The following is a 17959-nucleotide window of genomic DNA, read 5'->3' on the forward strand; positions in this document are numbered from 1 at the left end:
AATAGCTCTACCCCTCTTTCAGTCAAAGTCTAATCTCTATGTGCAACTGTGCAAGTAGTCAAATGGTAAACAATATTGTTCTGAGCTCTACAGTGTTAACAGTTAGCTGTTTACTTGACTACACTAATTCAATATATAGCAAATAAGACAGATGTGTCTCAGTTTATAGCAATTATGTACTTTGATAGTTTGGATGAAAATCAGACTGTGTGATCTATGATAGGACTGTTTAGCTCAGAGTACATTGTTTTTATGACAGTGACGATGCCAAGGAGTTGCAACAGTTTACCGTTCTAAATTGTTCTTGTAAACACTATCGTTTGCTTATTGTAATAATGTTCTTAGCTCACAAGGAATTAATTGCTAGCTGATTGTCTTAACTTGTTGCAAGAAGGTTGCCCTTATATGGGAAACCATTCAGGGCCAGAGGAAGGTGGAGGCAAAGGCTAGACATGAAGCTAGTGGAAAGCGGAAGAGTGCAGGAGGAAAGAAGGAGTTAATTGTCAGCAGTGTGGATGTCCAGAGGGTGTGTTTTAAAGAGGGTAGGGCTGGGAAACTGAGTTTGAAAAGGCAGGAAACTGGGCACAGCAGCACAGGAGGGGAGCAGAAGGACAGGAAGGATGTGGTGAGAACCGGACTGCTTGTCTGCTTCTAACAGGGAGAGGACTTGGCTGAAGGGATGTCTTGTGCACCTAGGACTGATATTGGGAAAATATATATAACCCAAATATAAGTTCCAGGAAGTCTTCGTTCTCTAATAAGAAGTCAGGAAACGGAGTACACACACACTAGTACCATCTAGTGTTCTTCCTATATTATTGTTGCTCGCTCTTCTGATGCGAATGGTTTTAGGAGAAGCTTGTTCTCTAATAAAGTTTCTCTTCTCCACTCCCTGGGAGTCAGAGCCTTCACAACACATGCAAACCCAGATTTTCACTGGTCAGCTCAAGAGGGAAGAAAGCCAAACGGGATTTTCCTCTGGCACATGAGTTTATCGTTTCCTGCCAAGGAGTCTCAAAGGTTAAATTCTGAATTATTCTGAAAGATAAGAGTGTCCTAGAAGAGCCTAGTCTTACCTTTTGCCATATCAATAATAAAGCAGAACGGAGCAGGAGTACAATGTCTATGAAATTGATGCTGGTTGTACCTTTTATAATGATGTTCCTCTTGGGCTCAGCTTCCACTGGCAATGTTCTGGTTTGGCCATATGATTATAGTCATTGGATGCACATGAAATCTGTAATTCACGAGCTCACAGCCAGGGGCCATCGAGTGACAGTTGTAATGGCTTCATCCTACCAGGCAGCTGAATCAAGTGAATCTTCCAACTTCCACGTCGAAGTGATCCCTGTACCATTCACAAGGAAGGAAATGGAAATGTTAACACAGGATGCCCTCTATTTATGGTCTTATGAGACACATAAAATACCTTTCTGGGACTCTTTCATCAAGATTTATAGCCACTTAATGAAAATGCAATCCAAATACAAGAGTTTCTGTGACAATGTTTTTTGGAACGAGAAGCTGCTACAAAAATTGGAGTCTGCTGCTTTTGATGTCCTTATTTCGGATGGAGTCATGCCTGGTGGTGAACTCCTTGCTGAGAAACTTCGTGTTCCATTTCTGTATTCCTTACGGCTAACTCCAGGAAACACGATGGAACGTATTTGTGGCCATGTCCCAGCTCCATCATCATATGTGCCTACCGGTCTAGTAGGGCTAACAGACCGGATGTCTTTCATGGAGAGAACGGCAAACATGCTCACTTATCTTTCACTGGACATCATGTTCCATCATTTTTTCAACAAAGATTGGGATCAATATTTTAGTGATGTTCTAGGTAAGAAGAACCTTTTCCCATTTCCAGTGTTGTTAATGTCCAGATTCATAAGCCCAGTTCATCTGTGCATATCCATTTATGTTATATGTAGTAACTGGCAGATGCATGTGTGGAACTGAATGTCTGAGATCAAACTCCCTTTGCAGTATTTCTATGGCGATTATGAAGATGTATGGAAACCAATGATGATCATGACATGGTCTCTAAATTATGCATTTCTCTCATAATGTCCTTGCTTGTCCCCAACTCTGCTTCTTTGATCATTCTTCCTTCTTTTTATGTAACTACTTTCCCAGGTTGAACATTTTAGGAGTGATAGAATTAGTTTCAAGGGAGACTTCTGGCTTGTGAGGCTATGTTTTCAGAAGGTTCAAGAGAATTCAGTTATGTGTTCCAAGGACGCTTTGAGCCTTCTAGAGGGATGGAGCCCCATGCTGGCATCATATGATGTTGTGTGACTTCCAGTGGAGGCCCCACCCCACTGGAAAGAATTCTTGTCTGTTGGAGGCAAGTGTGAGTGTTGTAATTAATCACCTTGATTAGCATTAATGGCCTTGCAAGCTTCATTCCTGCCTGGGAGTTGCCTGCCATAGATGTGGGCGAAGCGTCAGGAAAGAATGCTTCTGGAACATGGCCATACAGCCCGGAAGATGCACAAAAACCCAGTCATTCCACCATGAAAACCTTCAACAAAAAATCCTTCGAGTTGTTTCATAAAGGCCCTTTCCATGCATCTGACTAAAATCCCACATTACCTGCTTTGAACTGGGATATATGGCAGTGTGGACTCAGATAATCCAGTTCAAAGCAGGTATTGTGGGTTATCCTGCCTTGATATCCTGGGTTATAGAGCTGTGTGGAAGAGCCCAAATTCTTTATCCTTCTCTGCCAAAGGATGCTGGAATGTGTCCAGAGGAGGGCCACATCTATGGCAGGCATCTTCAGAAGTTGTGAGGTTTGTTGGAAAGTGGAGTTTGTATATCTATGGAATGTCAAGGTTGGGAGAAAGAACTCAAAGAACTTTTGTCTGTCCGAGGCATGTGTGGATGTTGCAGTTGGCCACCTTGATTAGCTTTGAATGGCCTTGCAGCTTCAAAGCTTGGCTGCTTCCTGCCTGGGGGATCCTTTGTTGAAAGGTGTTAGCTGGCCCTGATGGTTTCATGTCTGGAATTCCCCTGTTTTTGAGTGTTCTTTTTTTACTGTCCTGATTTTATTTATTTATTTATTTATTTTCCATACTTGTGTACCGCCCTTCTCACCCTGAAGGTTTGGGGGGAGGGAGCACCAAAATTCTGTTCGCCTACACTTGAAAATTACCATGGGCTGGCCCTGACTGTTAGCCCCAGCTTCTGCCAACCTAGCAGTTTGAAAACATGTACCTGTGAGTAGATCAATAGGTACCACTCTGGGCGGGAAGGTAACGGCATTTCATGCTGTCATGCCAGCCACATGACCTTGGAGGTGTCTACAGATAATGCTGGCTCTTCGACTTAGAAATGGAGATGAGCAGCAACCCACAGAATTGGACACACCTAGACTTAATGTCAGGGAAAAGCCTTTACCTTTACTAAAGTGACCCAAGTGAGGCTATCATACTATCATATACATATCATGAGGCAACATGACGCATTCGAAAAGATTATAACAGTTGGCAAATGGGAAGTAGTAGGAAAAATTCAAACTGCACTACTATTGAATTGACCAAATTGAGAAAGCCACAGTTCCAAGTCTGCAAGATTTCAGCAAGGTTATAGATGACAGGATGTCTTGGTCATCATTCATAGGGTTGCTATAAGTTATTATCATCTTGACAGCAATTAATAGCATCATTCCTGGCATTCTGAGGGAATAAACGCTTGTTATACCAGAAATTGATGAGAAGATTTTGATTATTTTTTTGTGTGAAATGTGATGTCCAAGAAACAACTGAAAACGTAGGGTGGCAGAATCCTTCTCCATTTCAGTGTAGCATAAATATCTGCTGCTAATTAAGCTGATAAATTTGTTGAGATTCACTGTAGTGTAGAGATCTGAATGCTAGACCAGCGATGAAATCCCTGCTCAGTCCTGAAAACAAATTTGCTCCCTTCTGAACACATTTTGACCATAAAACCCTATGAAGGGTTTGTTTAAGGATCTTCATAAATCTCTTGAAAGCGGACAAGAACATGAGACATCAAGCAATCCCTAAAAACTGCAGCAAAGCATATTTGGATCAATAATCAAGCCGTATGGCGGGCAATCCACTGTGTAGCTACTATGCACAATGCACAACGACAATACATAGGTAAAGTGCACATTAATACTTAAATATACTATATATTTAAATGTGCTACTACAGAGGCAATTGTCTTGAATGCACAAATTTGCTTTCTGTCAGCTGATTATGACAGTTGCACATTTTCTACAAAAAACACTCTGGATGGGTAGTGAGCTTATATATCTGTATGTCATTGACAGAAAGCTAACTGATACGAATTATTTTTCAGATGTAGAAACAGGATTTCCCAAGTCCTTGTTTATCTGCAAAGAGGAAATAAATTAAATTTAATTCCACTTCTTTTTACTCACAGGGAAACCTACAACATTGTGTGAAATAATGGGCAAAGCAGAAATATGGCTGATCCGAACCTACTGGGATTTTGAATTTCCACGGCCATTACTACCAAATTTTGAATATGTAGGAGGGTTGCATTGCCAGCCAGCAAAGCCTTTGCCTAAGGTAATTCTCTCTTGGGCCACTCCTTTGATAAGAATAAAATAAACAGTTTCTTGTTCAATGCACCTTGAAGAAAATTACGAGATGAAGTAGGTGACATGGTTACTTTCAATATGTGGAGGAGTAGATTTTTCCTCTCTGGCCTCGCTCTGAATAACATAGAAATACATCATCTGTGCCAGAATCCACTCTTCAAAAGCAGTAGTACTATTTGTAAATTAGCACAATTTACTTTGCTACCTCTCATCAATTAGAAGTCATAGTGGTAATATAACTACTATATAACAATATGGAAAATATCCAAGTTGATTAAAAGCATCTCCGTATAAACTTGTGGTTATATTTACTTATTTTTATACTTTTATGTTTCAGAAGATCACCTCAAATATTGTCCTAGTCAAAATCCCTGCCTAGTCTACTTTCTATTCTTACCCAAATGAATTATCTAATTTCAGATCCTAATCTTTACCTCTCAGTTGTTTTTGTACTCTCTCTTTTGAACCCCATGTTTTCTCTCTCTGACCAAGTAATATCTGGTACATTTCAGTGTCCTAATACACCATATCTTTTATTATTCTCTGGAATATATAAATTTTCCCTTGTACCCTGCAGGCTTAAATGCGAAGCAGATAAAAAGAGAATGTAGGATCTACCAGATCCCTCTTTTAGGACAACTACATGTTTCAGGCAGGTATGGATAGAAATGTCTGCCTTTAGAAATAAACATTTCAAATGAAAGGACATAGTTTGGTGTATATCTGTATTGTGTGTTTTCTATCTTCCTCTTCTCAACCGCTTTTGCCACTCATTGCTCCCCGCAGATCCTACATTTCATCAGAATATAGCTCTTGACAAACATTTGACTGTCTGTAGATATCTAAACACATAGTTATGTTAGGAACTGCAAGATGCATATTTGAGAAGGAAACCATGCTTTAATAATCTGACATCTTTCAACATTTGAGAGTGCACTCTTTCTAAATATAGATGACACCTCATTCTTTTTCCACTGAAAACTCAGGAATGATTCAAAAATCTCCCCTGTAAACTGTCATGATATTAAGAATAACGAAGAAAGATTTTTGAAAATATTATTATTACTATATGTTCTCACTCGCAGCCACAGCTACTGACTGTGATTTGGGTTATGAATGGACTGTTCAAAATCTAGGAAGTAGTGGAGTATCAACAGATCATAGCTAGCATTCTATTAGTGACAATGCACAGTCGTAACTGAAAGTTACACCAACATGTTTTTCTATTGTGGCTGAAGAGAAATTCAGCACCTTCCCTGAGCAACAATTAAAACCTCTGCAGGACTCACCTTCTGACTGTATCCTCACACATCCTTTTAGTGATTGGTAGTGAGGAGCATTGGAGAATCTGGCTGTTTCCCTAAGGCTAGATGCGCAATGACAAAGGTGTCCTCTGACATCTCTTGAAGACCTCTAGAGGTCCTATAGGATGCCATAGGAACTTAACCAGATGCTTCTACAATTCTCCACTAACTCTCAACTGACGTAGGAGAAAGGATAGTTCTGTAGAAAGAAATAAGGGAGAAATGCAGATCTGTCCTATCATGGTCTTACAATAGACACCCCACAGCAAGATTTTGGCCAATGTGGTATGTTCCAAGCAGTACCATGTTTTATAATTGTCACAAAATGATATTGATCATGTTGTTGTTTATACTACTACTATTTTTGTTGGTTTTATCTTTTAATAGGAAATGGAAGAATTTGTCCAAAGTTCCGGAGAACATGGCATTGTAGTATTTTCTCTCGGGACAATGATTCAAAACCTAACAGATGAAAAGGGTAACTTGGTTGCCCTGGCATTCAGCCGGCTTCCACAGAAGGTCAGTTTGATAGATGTAAATTTGTTTTTTTTATTTTAAAAAACCCTGTTATTTGTAGACCAGGAAATGTATCACATAAGGCTCTTCTCCCGCTAAAGAAGCAGTTTTAAAAAACTTCACATCCTATATAATTGGGACTGCTCTCTTTCCTTAACAATTATTATAAGCTTTGTCTTCACAGTTGCTCTGATGACTCAAGATCTTGGGCAAGATCACCTTTATAGCACTACAGCTGAACTCTAAGCAGTATCCTATACTATCATTTGGCCCTCCATCCTTGGGAAACTATAACTTCCTCGGAGGTTGAACTATGTTTTCTTTTTATTAGGGGTACAGGTGGTTGTGTTTAATAATAAATCCCTCCTTGAGGCCTTTAAATTGAGGCTTCCATTTCTAAGGCCTCGTATTCACAGCTTCCAATTGTATCAGGGGCATCTGTTGAGACAGATCTAGCCATGTTCTTTTGGTGAGCCTTTTAAAGAGTGACGGGAGGTGAGACCAGCAGCAGCTGAGCAGCAGCAGGGCAAAGATACCACAAAGCAAAAAACTAGAAATCCCTATCTTGCCCAATTCAAAGAAGGAAGCCAATTTGTAATTCACAATAGGTCCAGACCTATGTCCTCCTGGATACCAACAGTAAGAACCTTTATCTTTCGAACCCTGTCATCGACCAGCTGGGAACTGTCAGTCAAATTAAAACAGCACATATTTTTGAACATTCTCACATCTGTATGGTGTCTGAGTAGCAAGTAATCAGTGGCCTGCTGTTATCGAGCATGGCCTCCCTAGATCACGTATCTCGGAGGCCAGGGCTGCCAATGCCTGGGAGGTGTTATTTATGTTCTTTACCAATGTACAAAAAAAGTTTTTTTGTACTGCCCAGTAGTTCATGGCTGCTGCTACCCCTGGGGTGAATAAAGCAGCTGCCACAAACTGGGTTGTTTAGGGCCCAAAAATTTTGGGACCAAAATTTTGCATCTAACTGCTCAATCAGGGGAGTATGCTAGCTCCATGTCATTTCGAGAAGGCAGGAAAAGTGACAGCCTACCCACGGCGTATTTCCCAAAAGCGGAATTGTCTGGCAAGTATGAATAGGCTGTCTGGTCACATATAAAAAACCATCCGGTGGTCAGGACAATGTACCTTCATGTAGGAGATGATCTGCATGGATGTAAGAGGTGTCCAAGGGCAGCTTTTGACATGGGGAAGGTCAGGTGGCCACTCTCAAGCACTCTGTGGGCCAGCCTCATTGCCACCATCCCTGGGCCCCTTTCACATGCTATCCGTCCCCAGAATGGGACATCCCCATAAGACATTGGCCTGGTGGGGGATGGTCTTGAAATGATAAAACTTCTGAAAGATTCCAATTTTTCAGGCACACCAATGAGACAAGTTGAGAACAAATCAGTGGCAGAGAGCCCACTGAGCAGACAGAAATCATTGGTATTCAGGACTTTTTGAGCCAAATCTTGCAAAAAAAAAAGTGTTTAGTGGATAGTAGGAGTGTGCATTTTTTTGTTAGTCGTCATAAGTCAGATCAAATTAGTTACATCCATACTTACAATGTGATATCCGACATGTGGACATCGCCTGTACCAAAAACTTAAGAATCAAATCTCATCCAATACTTTTTTGTTTTAATTCTGTAATTCCTGGAAGCCTATCAAAGTCAGTTTCATTTTCAGTGCAAGGCAAAGCCAAAAAGGCTGCCATTCCTCTTTATGGCCTCTCGTCATGAGGAGAGGAAAGCAGCAGGGTGGGGCAAACTGAGTGAGCTGGGAAAGAGACTGAAAGAGCACAGAATTCTGGGAAATGTAGAGGAGCCTGCCCTAAACTACATTTCCCAGAATTCTGCTCAGCATCAGAAAGCTCCAATTAGGATAGGGGAGAGATTTTTCCTTCCTAGCAGCAGCCAGAATTCCAGTGAATTGTTAACTCTGCAAAGAGGACTGACTGATACTTCAATAGAAGTATGTAAATCAGTGCTGGGCTGGGAAGAAACCCCTAAATTGAAGTTATATTGGTTAATATTGAGAGACATTCAAAGAGATAGCTGTTGTGGTTTTTAAAAATGTTTTTGTCAAAACTTTAACAAAATCCTTAAAATCAGCAGATATATGAATATTTCTGAAAGTTGTGGGGAATTAACCCCTGCTATCTTGTGTCATTGTATAGAAGATTCAAGGAGATAGCTCTTGTAGCTTTTTTAAGTTGTTTATAAAAATTTTGAAAATACCCTAAACATCTATGGGTAAGTGAAACATTTTGAAACTTGATGGGCTAACAGTGATAAATAGGTTCTACCACCCCAATAGCTGTAAAAATGAGGTAGAAAGGAACCCCATTTCTGCTATTACCGTATATACTTGAGTATAAGCCAATCCGAATATAAATCGAGGCACCTAATTTTACCACAAAAATACTGGGAAAACATTGACTCCAGTATAAGCCGAGGGTGGTAAATTTCAGATATAAAAATAGATACCAATAAAATTACATTAATTGAGGCATCAGTAATGTTCCGTCCCCCAGGACGATGGTTTGCCTTACCTATTGGTCGTTTGTTTGTTTCCCCTCCTTTACATTTTGTTTGAGCCTCTGGCTGCAAAAGCCTAGGAAAAATGGCTTGGAATCTGCAAGAGCTGGCTGCAGTTTTCTTTGCAGTGATTGGTCAAAGAATGCAACATCTTAGGACCGCCCTTTTTACCAGGGTCTAGTCTCCATTTTGGAGCTTCATTCTGGCTATAGTCTTCCAACGTGCTGGAGCTGTGCAAGGCTAACTGGGACAAATCATCCTCAAAACCAGGCCAATCTAAGCCTATCCAAATTAGATAAGTATTGAATTATATTGATCTGGAATAGGAAATCTAGTTATAGGAGCAGGGTTATTCTGTCGCTTCTAGAACTAATCTTTGCTGTAAAGATAGGGAAGGAAAGAGTTTCTCCTTCTAATATAGGCAGCGTGATTAGGGTATAGTGGTTTTATAATCACCTTTGCTTTCTGGAACCAGGGATAATTCTGTACCTAAAACCTATAGAAATTTGTTTCATTTTCTGCAACTTTAAGATCTGTGCCAGGTTTACAACCTTGTATGAATAAACATCCTTTTTTGAAGTTATCCAGACTCAGTCGTTCAATATCTATAGGACAGCTTATAGGGATTTGCAGTTCGCCCGGATAAAGGACAGCACGTTTCAGTTTTATAGTTTTTTATTGTCCGGCGGACGGCACAGTTTTGAGGTAGATCAGCGGTTTTTCCGCTTGAGCTAGCTTGCACGGCTTATAGTTTTTTATAGTTTAGGAAGTTTAGTTTAGGCCGCGGCTTTTCCGCCTGAGCTCAGTCTGCATACCTAAAGACTCTACCAGCGTCTGAGGCAGTGGAGCCCGCTCTCAGACCTGAAGGAGTCAAATAGTGGGGCTCTATTTCCTTGCTATTTGGCTCGCGTGTGCGCACGTGGCCCAGTGGCTTTCTGGGTTTGCACAGGCTGTGCAGTTCCCAGCAACGTCCAGGGCTCCCTCGGCGGTAGACCTCGAGCCGCGGAGCACCAGCGACAGTTCTTTGGCTGGCTCTGAGGCGTGAAGCCCACCAGAACCAGGCTAGAACCTGGACAGGCCTGGCAACGCTGCTGCGAGTTCGGCCGGAGCACTCGGCCGGCTTCGACCTGCCTCATCGTCCTGCGGTGGTGACCTGCCTCATCGTCCTGCGGTGGTGACCTGCCTCATCGCCTGGCGGTGGTGACCTGCCTCATCGTCCTGCGGTGGTGACCTGCCTCATCGTCCTGCGGTGGTGACCTGCCTCATCGTCCTGCGGTGGTGACCTGCTTCATCGTCCTGCGGTGGTGACCTCCCTTTACAGCGGGGAGGAGGCGTCTTTTCTCTCCTCCTTTCCAAAGCCAGCCTCGGTGCTCCTTCGGCGGCAGGCCTCGAGCCGCAGAGCACGAGGTGCTTGAAAATTTGGCGAAGTCGCCATTTTGGCAGTTTACGTCACTCGGGCAAGGGAGGTATCAAGTGGCAAGTTGCTGTCAGTTGGCATTTTGCAGCTTGCCCACTAAAATCTGGCGCCAAAGGTCACAATCTTTGTAAAGTATAGTTACTTAGTGATATATATTGCTATGGTTAAGTGTTGTGCATTGTATTATATATTGCATTTGCTTTTATTGTAAATTTACTTGCTGGTATGTTGTATTTGCTTTTGTTGTAAATTTACTTGCTATTAAGAATACATAATGTCTATGCAATTTCAAGATGATACAGATGGTATACCTCCTTCTGAGGCTGAAAGTAGGAATGAAAGGCCCCAAAGGATAAAGCACCCTTCAGCCAAGATGCTAGCCCATCTAATAGATGAAAAGGAGCTCCTCCATGTGAGGTTAGGTTCGGCATGGGAGCGAATTGTAACATTGATGGACAGAATTGAGAGCTTGGGTATTACAAGGGTGCCATCCATATTACAGACCGACCTTGAAGAGACCTTCGGTCTCTGGAGGGGTTTGGTGTCTAAGATAGTCCAGGTCCTCGAGCGCATTAACGCCAAGGATTCAGAGTTAGAAATAGTGAGTGTCTTAGCTGACACTAATGAGAAAGAAAATAAGGTGAGGGCAATTCTAGATGCCTTGGAATTTAGTTCTCCACCTGTTAATCTAAGGTCTGAGCCAAAAGGAAAGCAGTCTTCCTTATGCAGCCATGAGACCAATCTTTTAAAATCACCTGCTGTGGCACTTAGTCTTAAGTCCAACCGCTCTAGCCAGGTATCTAAACTAAGGGAGTGTGCATCATCTAAACATAGCCACTCTAGCAAGTCTTCTGCTGCTGGGAGTGCCATCTCTTCCCTAGCTGCCTTGCACATTAAGGAGGCTGCACGTCTGGAGCTAAAGAGCAAGGTAGCGGGGGCGGAGGCTGATGCTAAGGCAGCTGATCTCACCCTTCCCTTTAAAGAAGAAGAGCAACGACTGCAAAGCAAAATGCAAATAGAACAGGCCCAAAGGCAATGTGAAATAGAAATGCTTAGAATAAAGATGGATGCCGCAGCCAAAAGGGTAAGGGCTGAGACTTTGGCCAAAGCCCTAATTGAGCCACTCACAGAAGAAAATGTAAGCCAGTTACCAATACAGGATCCTTCTGCCAAAGTGTTTGCGCACCTTGGCAGCATGAACAGCCAGTTTTCGGATGAGGAACAGGGAGACTTCTCTCCTTACCCAGAGCAGGGCCCCAAAGTCACTTTTGAGTTTCCTGCAGAGCAGAGCGTCATAGCGGGGAGCTCACCCTTGCCCGAGCTACCTGTGCCTCCTGCTAAATCCCTAGGTCAGTCAATCAGGGCCTCAAGGCCAAGTGCTAGTTGGCCCTTACAGACAGCTGCACAGGGAGCCACCGATTCGTCAGTGGTCGATGTCATCCCTCCAAGAGGCCAAAGGTTGACGCAAGGTGCACGGTGGGAGTCCACTCCACAACAGCAAACTCCTCAATTGTTCCCTTCGACGCCAGAGTCCCAGCTTGTCTCCATCATCAGAAGCCCCAGAAGAGATCTTAAGGACAAGGGTGTCGAAAAGTTTTCGGACAAGCCTGAGGAATTTCTTCTCTGGAAGGCCACCTTCCAGAGAGCAATCAGAGACTTAAAGTTATTGCCTGAGGAAGAACTGACTCTTCTGGCTGCATGGTTGGGCCCAGCCTCATCCTCACAAGTTAAGAAGATCTACGCAGCCCACGTAGCTGATCCCGACAAAGCCCTGGAAAAGGCCTGGGCCAGGTTGCAGCAGAGGTATGGGGCCAGCACAGAGATTGAAGCATCTCTTATGGACAAGCTCCAAAGGTTCCCAGCTTTGAAACTCAAAGACTTCAAACTCTTGTGGGACCTCAGCGATCTCCTTACGGAATTAGAGTCGGCCAAGGAGAATCCAGAACTGCCCGGTTTGAAGTGCCTCGATCAGCACCTGTCCCAGAGGCAGATCTTGACCAAGCTGCCCTTCACTTTGCAAGAACGCTGGGGACAGGAGGTCTTCAACTACAAGGAGGCCCACTCCCAGGCATATCCTCCATTTTCTCATTTGGTCCAGTTCATCACCAGGGCGGCCAGAGAAAGGAATGATCCGCAGACGGGCCTCCCCACCTTATACCAAGGGACCCATCCAGGGAAGGCATCTGAAGTGGACAAGAAACCACCTAGAGAGGCCAATAGACCTGTCAGCGTAAAGGCAGTCGAAACTCAACACAAGACTGATGAACCCAGGTCGGAGGTAAAAGAGGTGCTCTGCCCCATTCACCAAAAGCCTTACAGTTTGGCCAACTGCCGGGAATTTGACAAGAAGCCTTATAAAGAAAGACAACAGATTGTACAGAAGCTGGGCATATGTTTTAGGTGCTGTGGAGCAACTCTTCACTTTGCATCCAACTGCAAAGAGGACGTCAAATGCGCAAGGTGTAACAGCCTTAAGCATTGCACCGCGATGCACAACTCTGACGCTGTCTCCCGCGTCAAAGGGGACACGTCTTCCAAAGAAGGGTCATCTACTGAAGCCACCAACATGCAGGCCGCGTCACGGATGCAGGAGGATGCTCCATCGGTCGCCTGCACTGAACTATGCTCTGACGTGCACCAGTTCAGAGTCTGCCATCCCATCTGCCTAGCAGATGTATATCCAGCCAGAAGACCTTGGCTTAAAAAGAGACTTTACGTGGCTTTGGATTCACAAAGCGACGCCTCCCTGGCGACTCCAGAGTTTTTCCAACTGTTTGACATAAAAACCCAGACGGTCGACTACACCATGTCCACCTGTGTAGGGAAGAAGAAGTTGCAGGGTCGCATAGCATCCGGCTTTGTTGTTTCCTCTTGCGACCAGAAGAGGCAGTTCAAGTTGCCAGACCTGATTGAGTGTTCCTCCATCCCTCGGAACAAAAAACAAATTGTAAGTAGAGAAGTTGTGGAGGCTCATCCACATTTGCGACGATTAAAGAATGCCATACCTGCTTTCCGTCCAGATGTGGACATTGCCCTTCTGCTTGGTGCGGACTGTCCGAACTTGTTCTATGTGAACGACCAAGTTAAGGGACCTCCAGGGGCGCCCATTGCTCAGCTGCTACCACTAGGCTGGACAGTTACAGGCCCAGTGTGCATAAACAAGATGCACCCACCATCGTCGTTGGACTCCAATCAAGCACAGGTGCTTAAAGGTGGACGTCCTACACTTGTGCGCAGTTGCCTAAGTCACATCTCAGTCTACTGCCAAGCAATAACTCCAGAGTATTCCTCCATTTTCAAAGTCTCTGAGAGAGACGAAGCCACAGCGCTCTCGAAAGATGAGCAAAGGTTTTCGGACATTATGAATGCTCAAGTCTCACGAAGTGCAGAGGTGAAAGCCTGCAAATCAACCACAGAAATCAAGATGGGCCAAAGATCTTGCCTGGAACCACACCGTTTTGAACGTTTTTCGGAGTGGCACAGTCTTCTTAGAGCAGTAGCTAGGCTTATACATCGTTTAGCTTGCAAAGATAGTGAGCCTTTACAGATCCAGGATATGATAAAGGCTAAGAGCGTCATATTCAAGTCAGTGCAGAGATCTGCTTTCAAGCAGGAAATAGCTAGGCTAGAGCAAGGGCTCAACATCCCTAATCAAAGTCTTCTAAATGAGTTAAACCCATTTCTAGACAAGGAGGGTATTTTGAGAGTTGGAGGAAGGTTAGCCAAAGCTAAACTCAAGGCGTGCATAAAAAACCCCATCATCATACCCCCTAATAGTCACACTGCATTGCTGCTCGTTCGGCATCACCATGAAAGGATCCATCATCAGGGTAGAACTCTAACTGAGGCAGCCCTTAGAAATGAAGGTCTGTGGGTAGTTAATGCCAAAAGGTTGGTCAACAGTTGTATTTTCAAATGTGTCAAATGTCGGCGACTCAGACGAAACTGTCAAAGTCAGTTGATGGCAGAACTACCTCAGGATAGGACTTTGACAGACCCACCCTTTTCCCATGTGGGAATCGATGTGTTTGGTCCTTGGGAGGTTGTCACTAGGAAAACCAGGGGTGGTGTTGTAAATAACAAGAGGTGGGCAGTTTTGTTTACTTGTTTAGTAATACGAGCTGTCCATATAGAAGTCATAGAAGGGATGGACACTTCATCATTTTTAAACGCATTAAAAAGGTTCATAGCCCTCAGAGGGCCAATTAAGTCAATTCGGTCGGACTGTGGCACCAATTTTGTAGGTGCGACCAAAGAACTCAATTGTGTGTCTAGGTTTGGGAGAGACCCAAAGGTTCAGAACTTTACGAATACTGAACAAATTATGTGGACTTTCAATGTTCCTCACGCCTCCCATATGGGTGGTGTTTGGGAGAGGATGATTGGTATTAGTCGCAAAATCCTTAATGCCATGTTTTTGAGTCATAGGTCATTGACGCATGATGTTTTGGTGACACTTATGGCGGAAGTTACCGCAATTATCAACAACCGGCCGCTGGTTCCCCTTACCAGTGACCCTGAGAACTTACAACCACTGACTCCTGCACTTATTTTGACACAAAAGGTGCCAGGATGGAAGGACGTCATGTTGCCAGTTCCGGACGGAACTCACCGTGCCCTGTGGAAACAGGTGCAGTCCTTGGCCAACCACTTTTGGAAAAGGTGGAAAGCTGAGTACTTAAGCCAGCTTCAAGTTAGAAGAATCTGGCAAAGCCCACAGGACAACATTGAGGTTAACAACGTTGTGTTGTTAAAGGACAAAGACTTGCCCCGCCATGCGTGGCCCATGGGCATTGTATTAAAGACCTTTCCTTGCCCGGACGGTAAGGTCAGGAAAGTTCAATTAAAGACTTGCAACAGAGGCAAAGTGTCCATTTTGGACAGACCAATTAGTGACCTCGTGTTGCTTATTGGAGATGTTTAAAGTTCTAGTGTTTGTATTGTTGTGTATACAAAGGTGTTTGTATGTTTTTGATTGGTAAATTCCCACATCCTGGGAATTTAGCGGGGAGTGTTCCGTCCCCCAGGACGATGGTTTGCCTTACCTATTGGTCGTTTGTTTGTTTCCCCTCCTTTACATTTTGTTTGAGCCTCTGGCTGCAAAAGCCTAGGAAAAATGGCTTGGAATCTGCAAGAGCTGGCTGCAGTTTTCTTTGCAGTGATTGGTCAAAGAATGCAACATCTTAGGACCGCCCTTTTTACCAGGGTCTAGTCTCCATTTTGGAGCTTCATTCTGGCTATAGTCTTCCAACGTGCTGGAGCTGTGCAAGGCTAACTGGGACAAATCATCCTCAAAACCAGGCCAATCTAAGCCTATCCAAATTAGATAAGTATTGAATTATATTGATCTGGAATAGGAAATCTAGTTATAGGAGCAGGGTTATTCTGTCGCTTCTAGAACTAATCTTTGCTGTAAAGATAGGGAAGGAAAGAGTTTCTCCTTCTAATATAGGCAGCGTGATTAGGGTATAGTGGTTTTATAATCACCTTTGCTTTCTGGAACCAGGGATAATTCTGTACCTAAAACCTATAGAAATTTGTTTCATTTTCTGCAACTTTAAGATCTGTGCCAGGTTTACAACCTTGTATGAATAAACATCCTTTTTTGAAGTTATCCAGACTCAGTCGTTCAATATCTATAGGACAGCTTATAGGGATTTGCAGTTCGCCCGGATAAAGGACAGCACGTTTCAGTTTTATAGTTTTTTATTGTCCGGCGGACGGCACAAGTAAGTTAAATGTTTTTGAGTATTTACATAAAGCTCAAATTTAAGATAAGATGAGATAACCCAACTCTGATCAAATCATTATTCTCATCTTCTTCAATTTAAATGTGCTTATGTATCCTTTTAATAATAATAGAGCAATATAATACATGTAATAACAATAATAATAAATACAGTAGAGTCTCACTTATCCAACACTCGCTTATCCAACGTTCTGGATTATCCAACGCATTTTTGTAGTCAATGTTTTCAATACATCATGATATTTTGGTGCTAAATTCATAAATACAGTAATTACTACATAGCATTACTGTGTATTGAACTACTTTTTCTGTCAAATTTGTTGTATAACATGATGTTTTGGTGCTTAATTTGTAAAATCATAACCTAATTTGATGTTTAATAGGCTTTCCCTTAATCTCTCCTTATTATCCAACATATTCACTTATCCAACGTTCTGTCGGCCCGTTAACGTTGGATAAGCGAGACTCTACTGTACAGGAAAATAATACAAGTAATAATAAATAGAATAAAATAATAAGTGCAATAATAATAATAAGATTAGAGTGAAATAATAAATGTACCATACATTCTCGAGTATAAGCTGACCCAAATATAAACCAACCAGGACCCTCACCCGAGTATAAGCCGAGGGGGGCTTTTTCAGTCTTAAAAAAAGGGCTGAAAAACTAGGCTTATACTCGAAAAGTAACTAAATCTTGTTACTCTTGTTATAGTAACAAAATTTTCACTAACGATGCTTTAGAAACATTTTAGAAACAAAACGCAAGTGCCCCCTAATTTTGTAATGAGTTTTGAAAGATTTTGTTGTTGTTGATCGCACAGCCCTAGCAGATAGCCAATTGGATAAGAAAGTTCCTTCCTTGACCGAGGACAGGCCTGCGAGAAAGAGGAAATAAGCAGCGAGATATTGCACCATTCCGATGGCTTAACAGCCAGAGGAGTTCAGAGCTAGAAAGCGAAAGCAACGCCGTGGCACAAATAAGGATTACAGACATTCAGCTGTTTGGGGTGTTTGACAGATGACAGCTGCCAGTGAATCATGTCTTTATTTTGTTTATTTTCAGGTTGTTTGGCGATACAAAGGGAAAAGGCCAGAAACACTAGGAACCAATACCAGAATTTATGACTGGATCCCACAAAATGATCTTCTTGGTGAGAAATCTGGGTTTGAAGAACTGCTTAAGTAATTAGTGGGAAATGTATCACTTTCATCCCTATGTTCTTCTCTCTTGATTGTCAATGGGCAGTAAGGATGAATAGCTTTCACCATTTCTCACCTTTGGCCATCACATTCACTCTCTCTGGATTGGCTGTTGCTAGGCAAAGTGGCCCTTTCTGATGTCACTAGGAAAGAAAAGTGCATAAGGGGAAGCAAGGAAGGAAGAAAGGAAAGAGCCACAAAGAGAGCCATGTTGCTGTGGAGACATCGTGCAGCTCCCACTTCCACAAATAGCAACAGCTCCCACCACCCAGGAGACACCAATGACCCTCCCTCTAATGACATTGCAGGTTATAGCAAGTGCCATGAACATGTCCAAGAGCCCCGCCAATGTCCTCCACAAACACCATACTGGCCACCACGCAAGTGACGGGTTTCACATGGAGACAATTTCATCCTAGATTTTCTGTTTTTCCTCTGCCACAAACATCCCAGTGTTCCTTATTCTCTCCATTGGTATGGAATTTGCATGACCCTGCCCACTGCCTCCCCCTTAACCCTTTCCTATTCTTTTCTATGGCACACCCAAACAGAGGAATTTATCATCAACTGAATATTAGAGAAGTTTGGGGAGAATTCACCATGATTTATAGGAGTTGTATGTACTGGGATGTATAGTT

The 17959-nt window shown here is 42.9% G+C and overlaps 1 protein-coding gene across 2 annotated transcripts in view; it reads left to right on the plus strand.

Annotated features, from left to right (window-relative positions):
• Positions 1–17959, plus strand: part of LOC100560189 (UDP-glucuronosyltransferase 2A1) — a 59598-nt gene that overhangs the window by 29860 nt on the left and 11779 nt on the right. Inside the window, exons 3-6 of one of the 2 annotated variants that reach the window (XM_062957674.1) lie at positions 1218–1840; positions 4414–4562; positions 6286–6417; positions 17185–17272. In XM_062957674.1, the coding sequence (XP_062813744.1) occupies positions 1218–1840; positions 4414–4562; positions 6286–6417; positions 17185–17272 (992 nt within the window). Of the gene's footprint in view, positions 1–535; positions 1841–4413; positions 4563–6285; positions 6418–17184; positions 17273–17959 lie in introns of those variants that run through there. The other variant, XM_003222359.4, reaches the window with a different exon arrangement.

This window comes from Anolis carolinensis, chromosome 6, assembly GCF_035594765.1.
Source record: "Anolis carolinensis isolate JA03-04 chromosome 6, rAnoCar3.1.pri, whole genome shotgun sequence".
In the NCBI taxonomy this organism is placed as follows: Eukaryota; Metazoa; Chordata; class Lepidosauria; order Squamata; family Dactyloidae; genus Anolis; species Anolis carolinensis.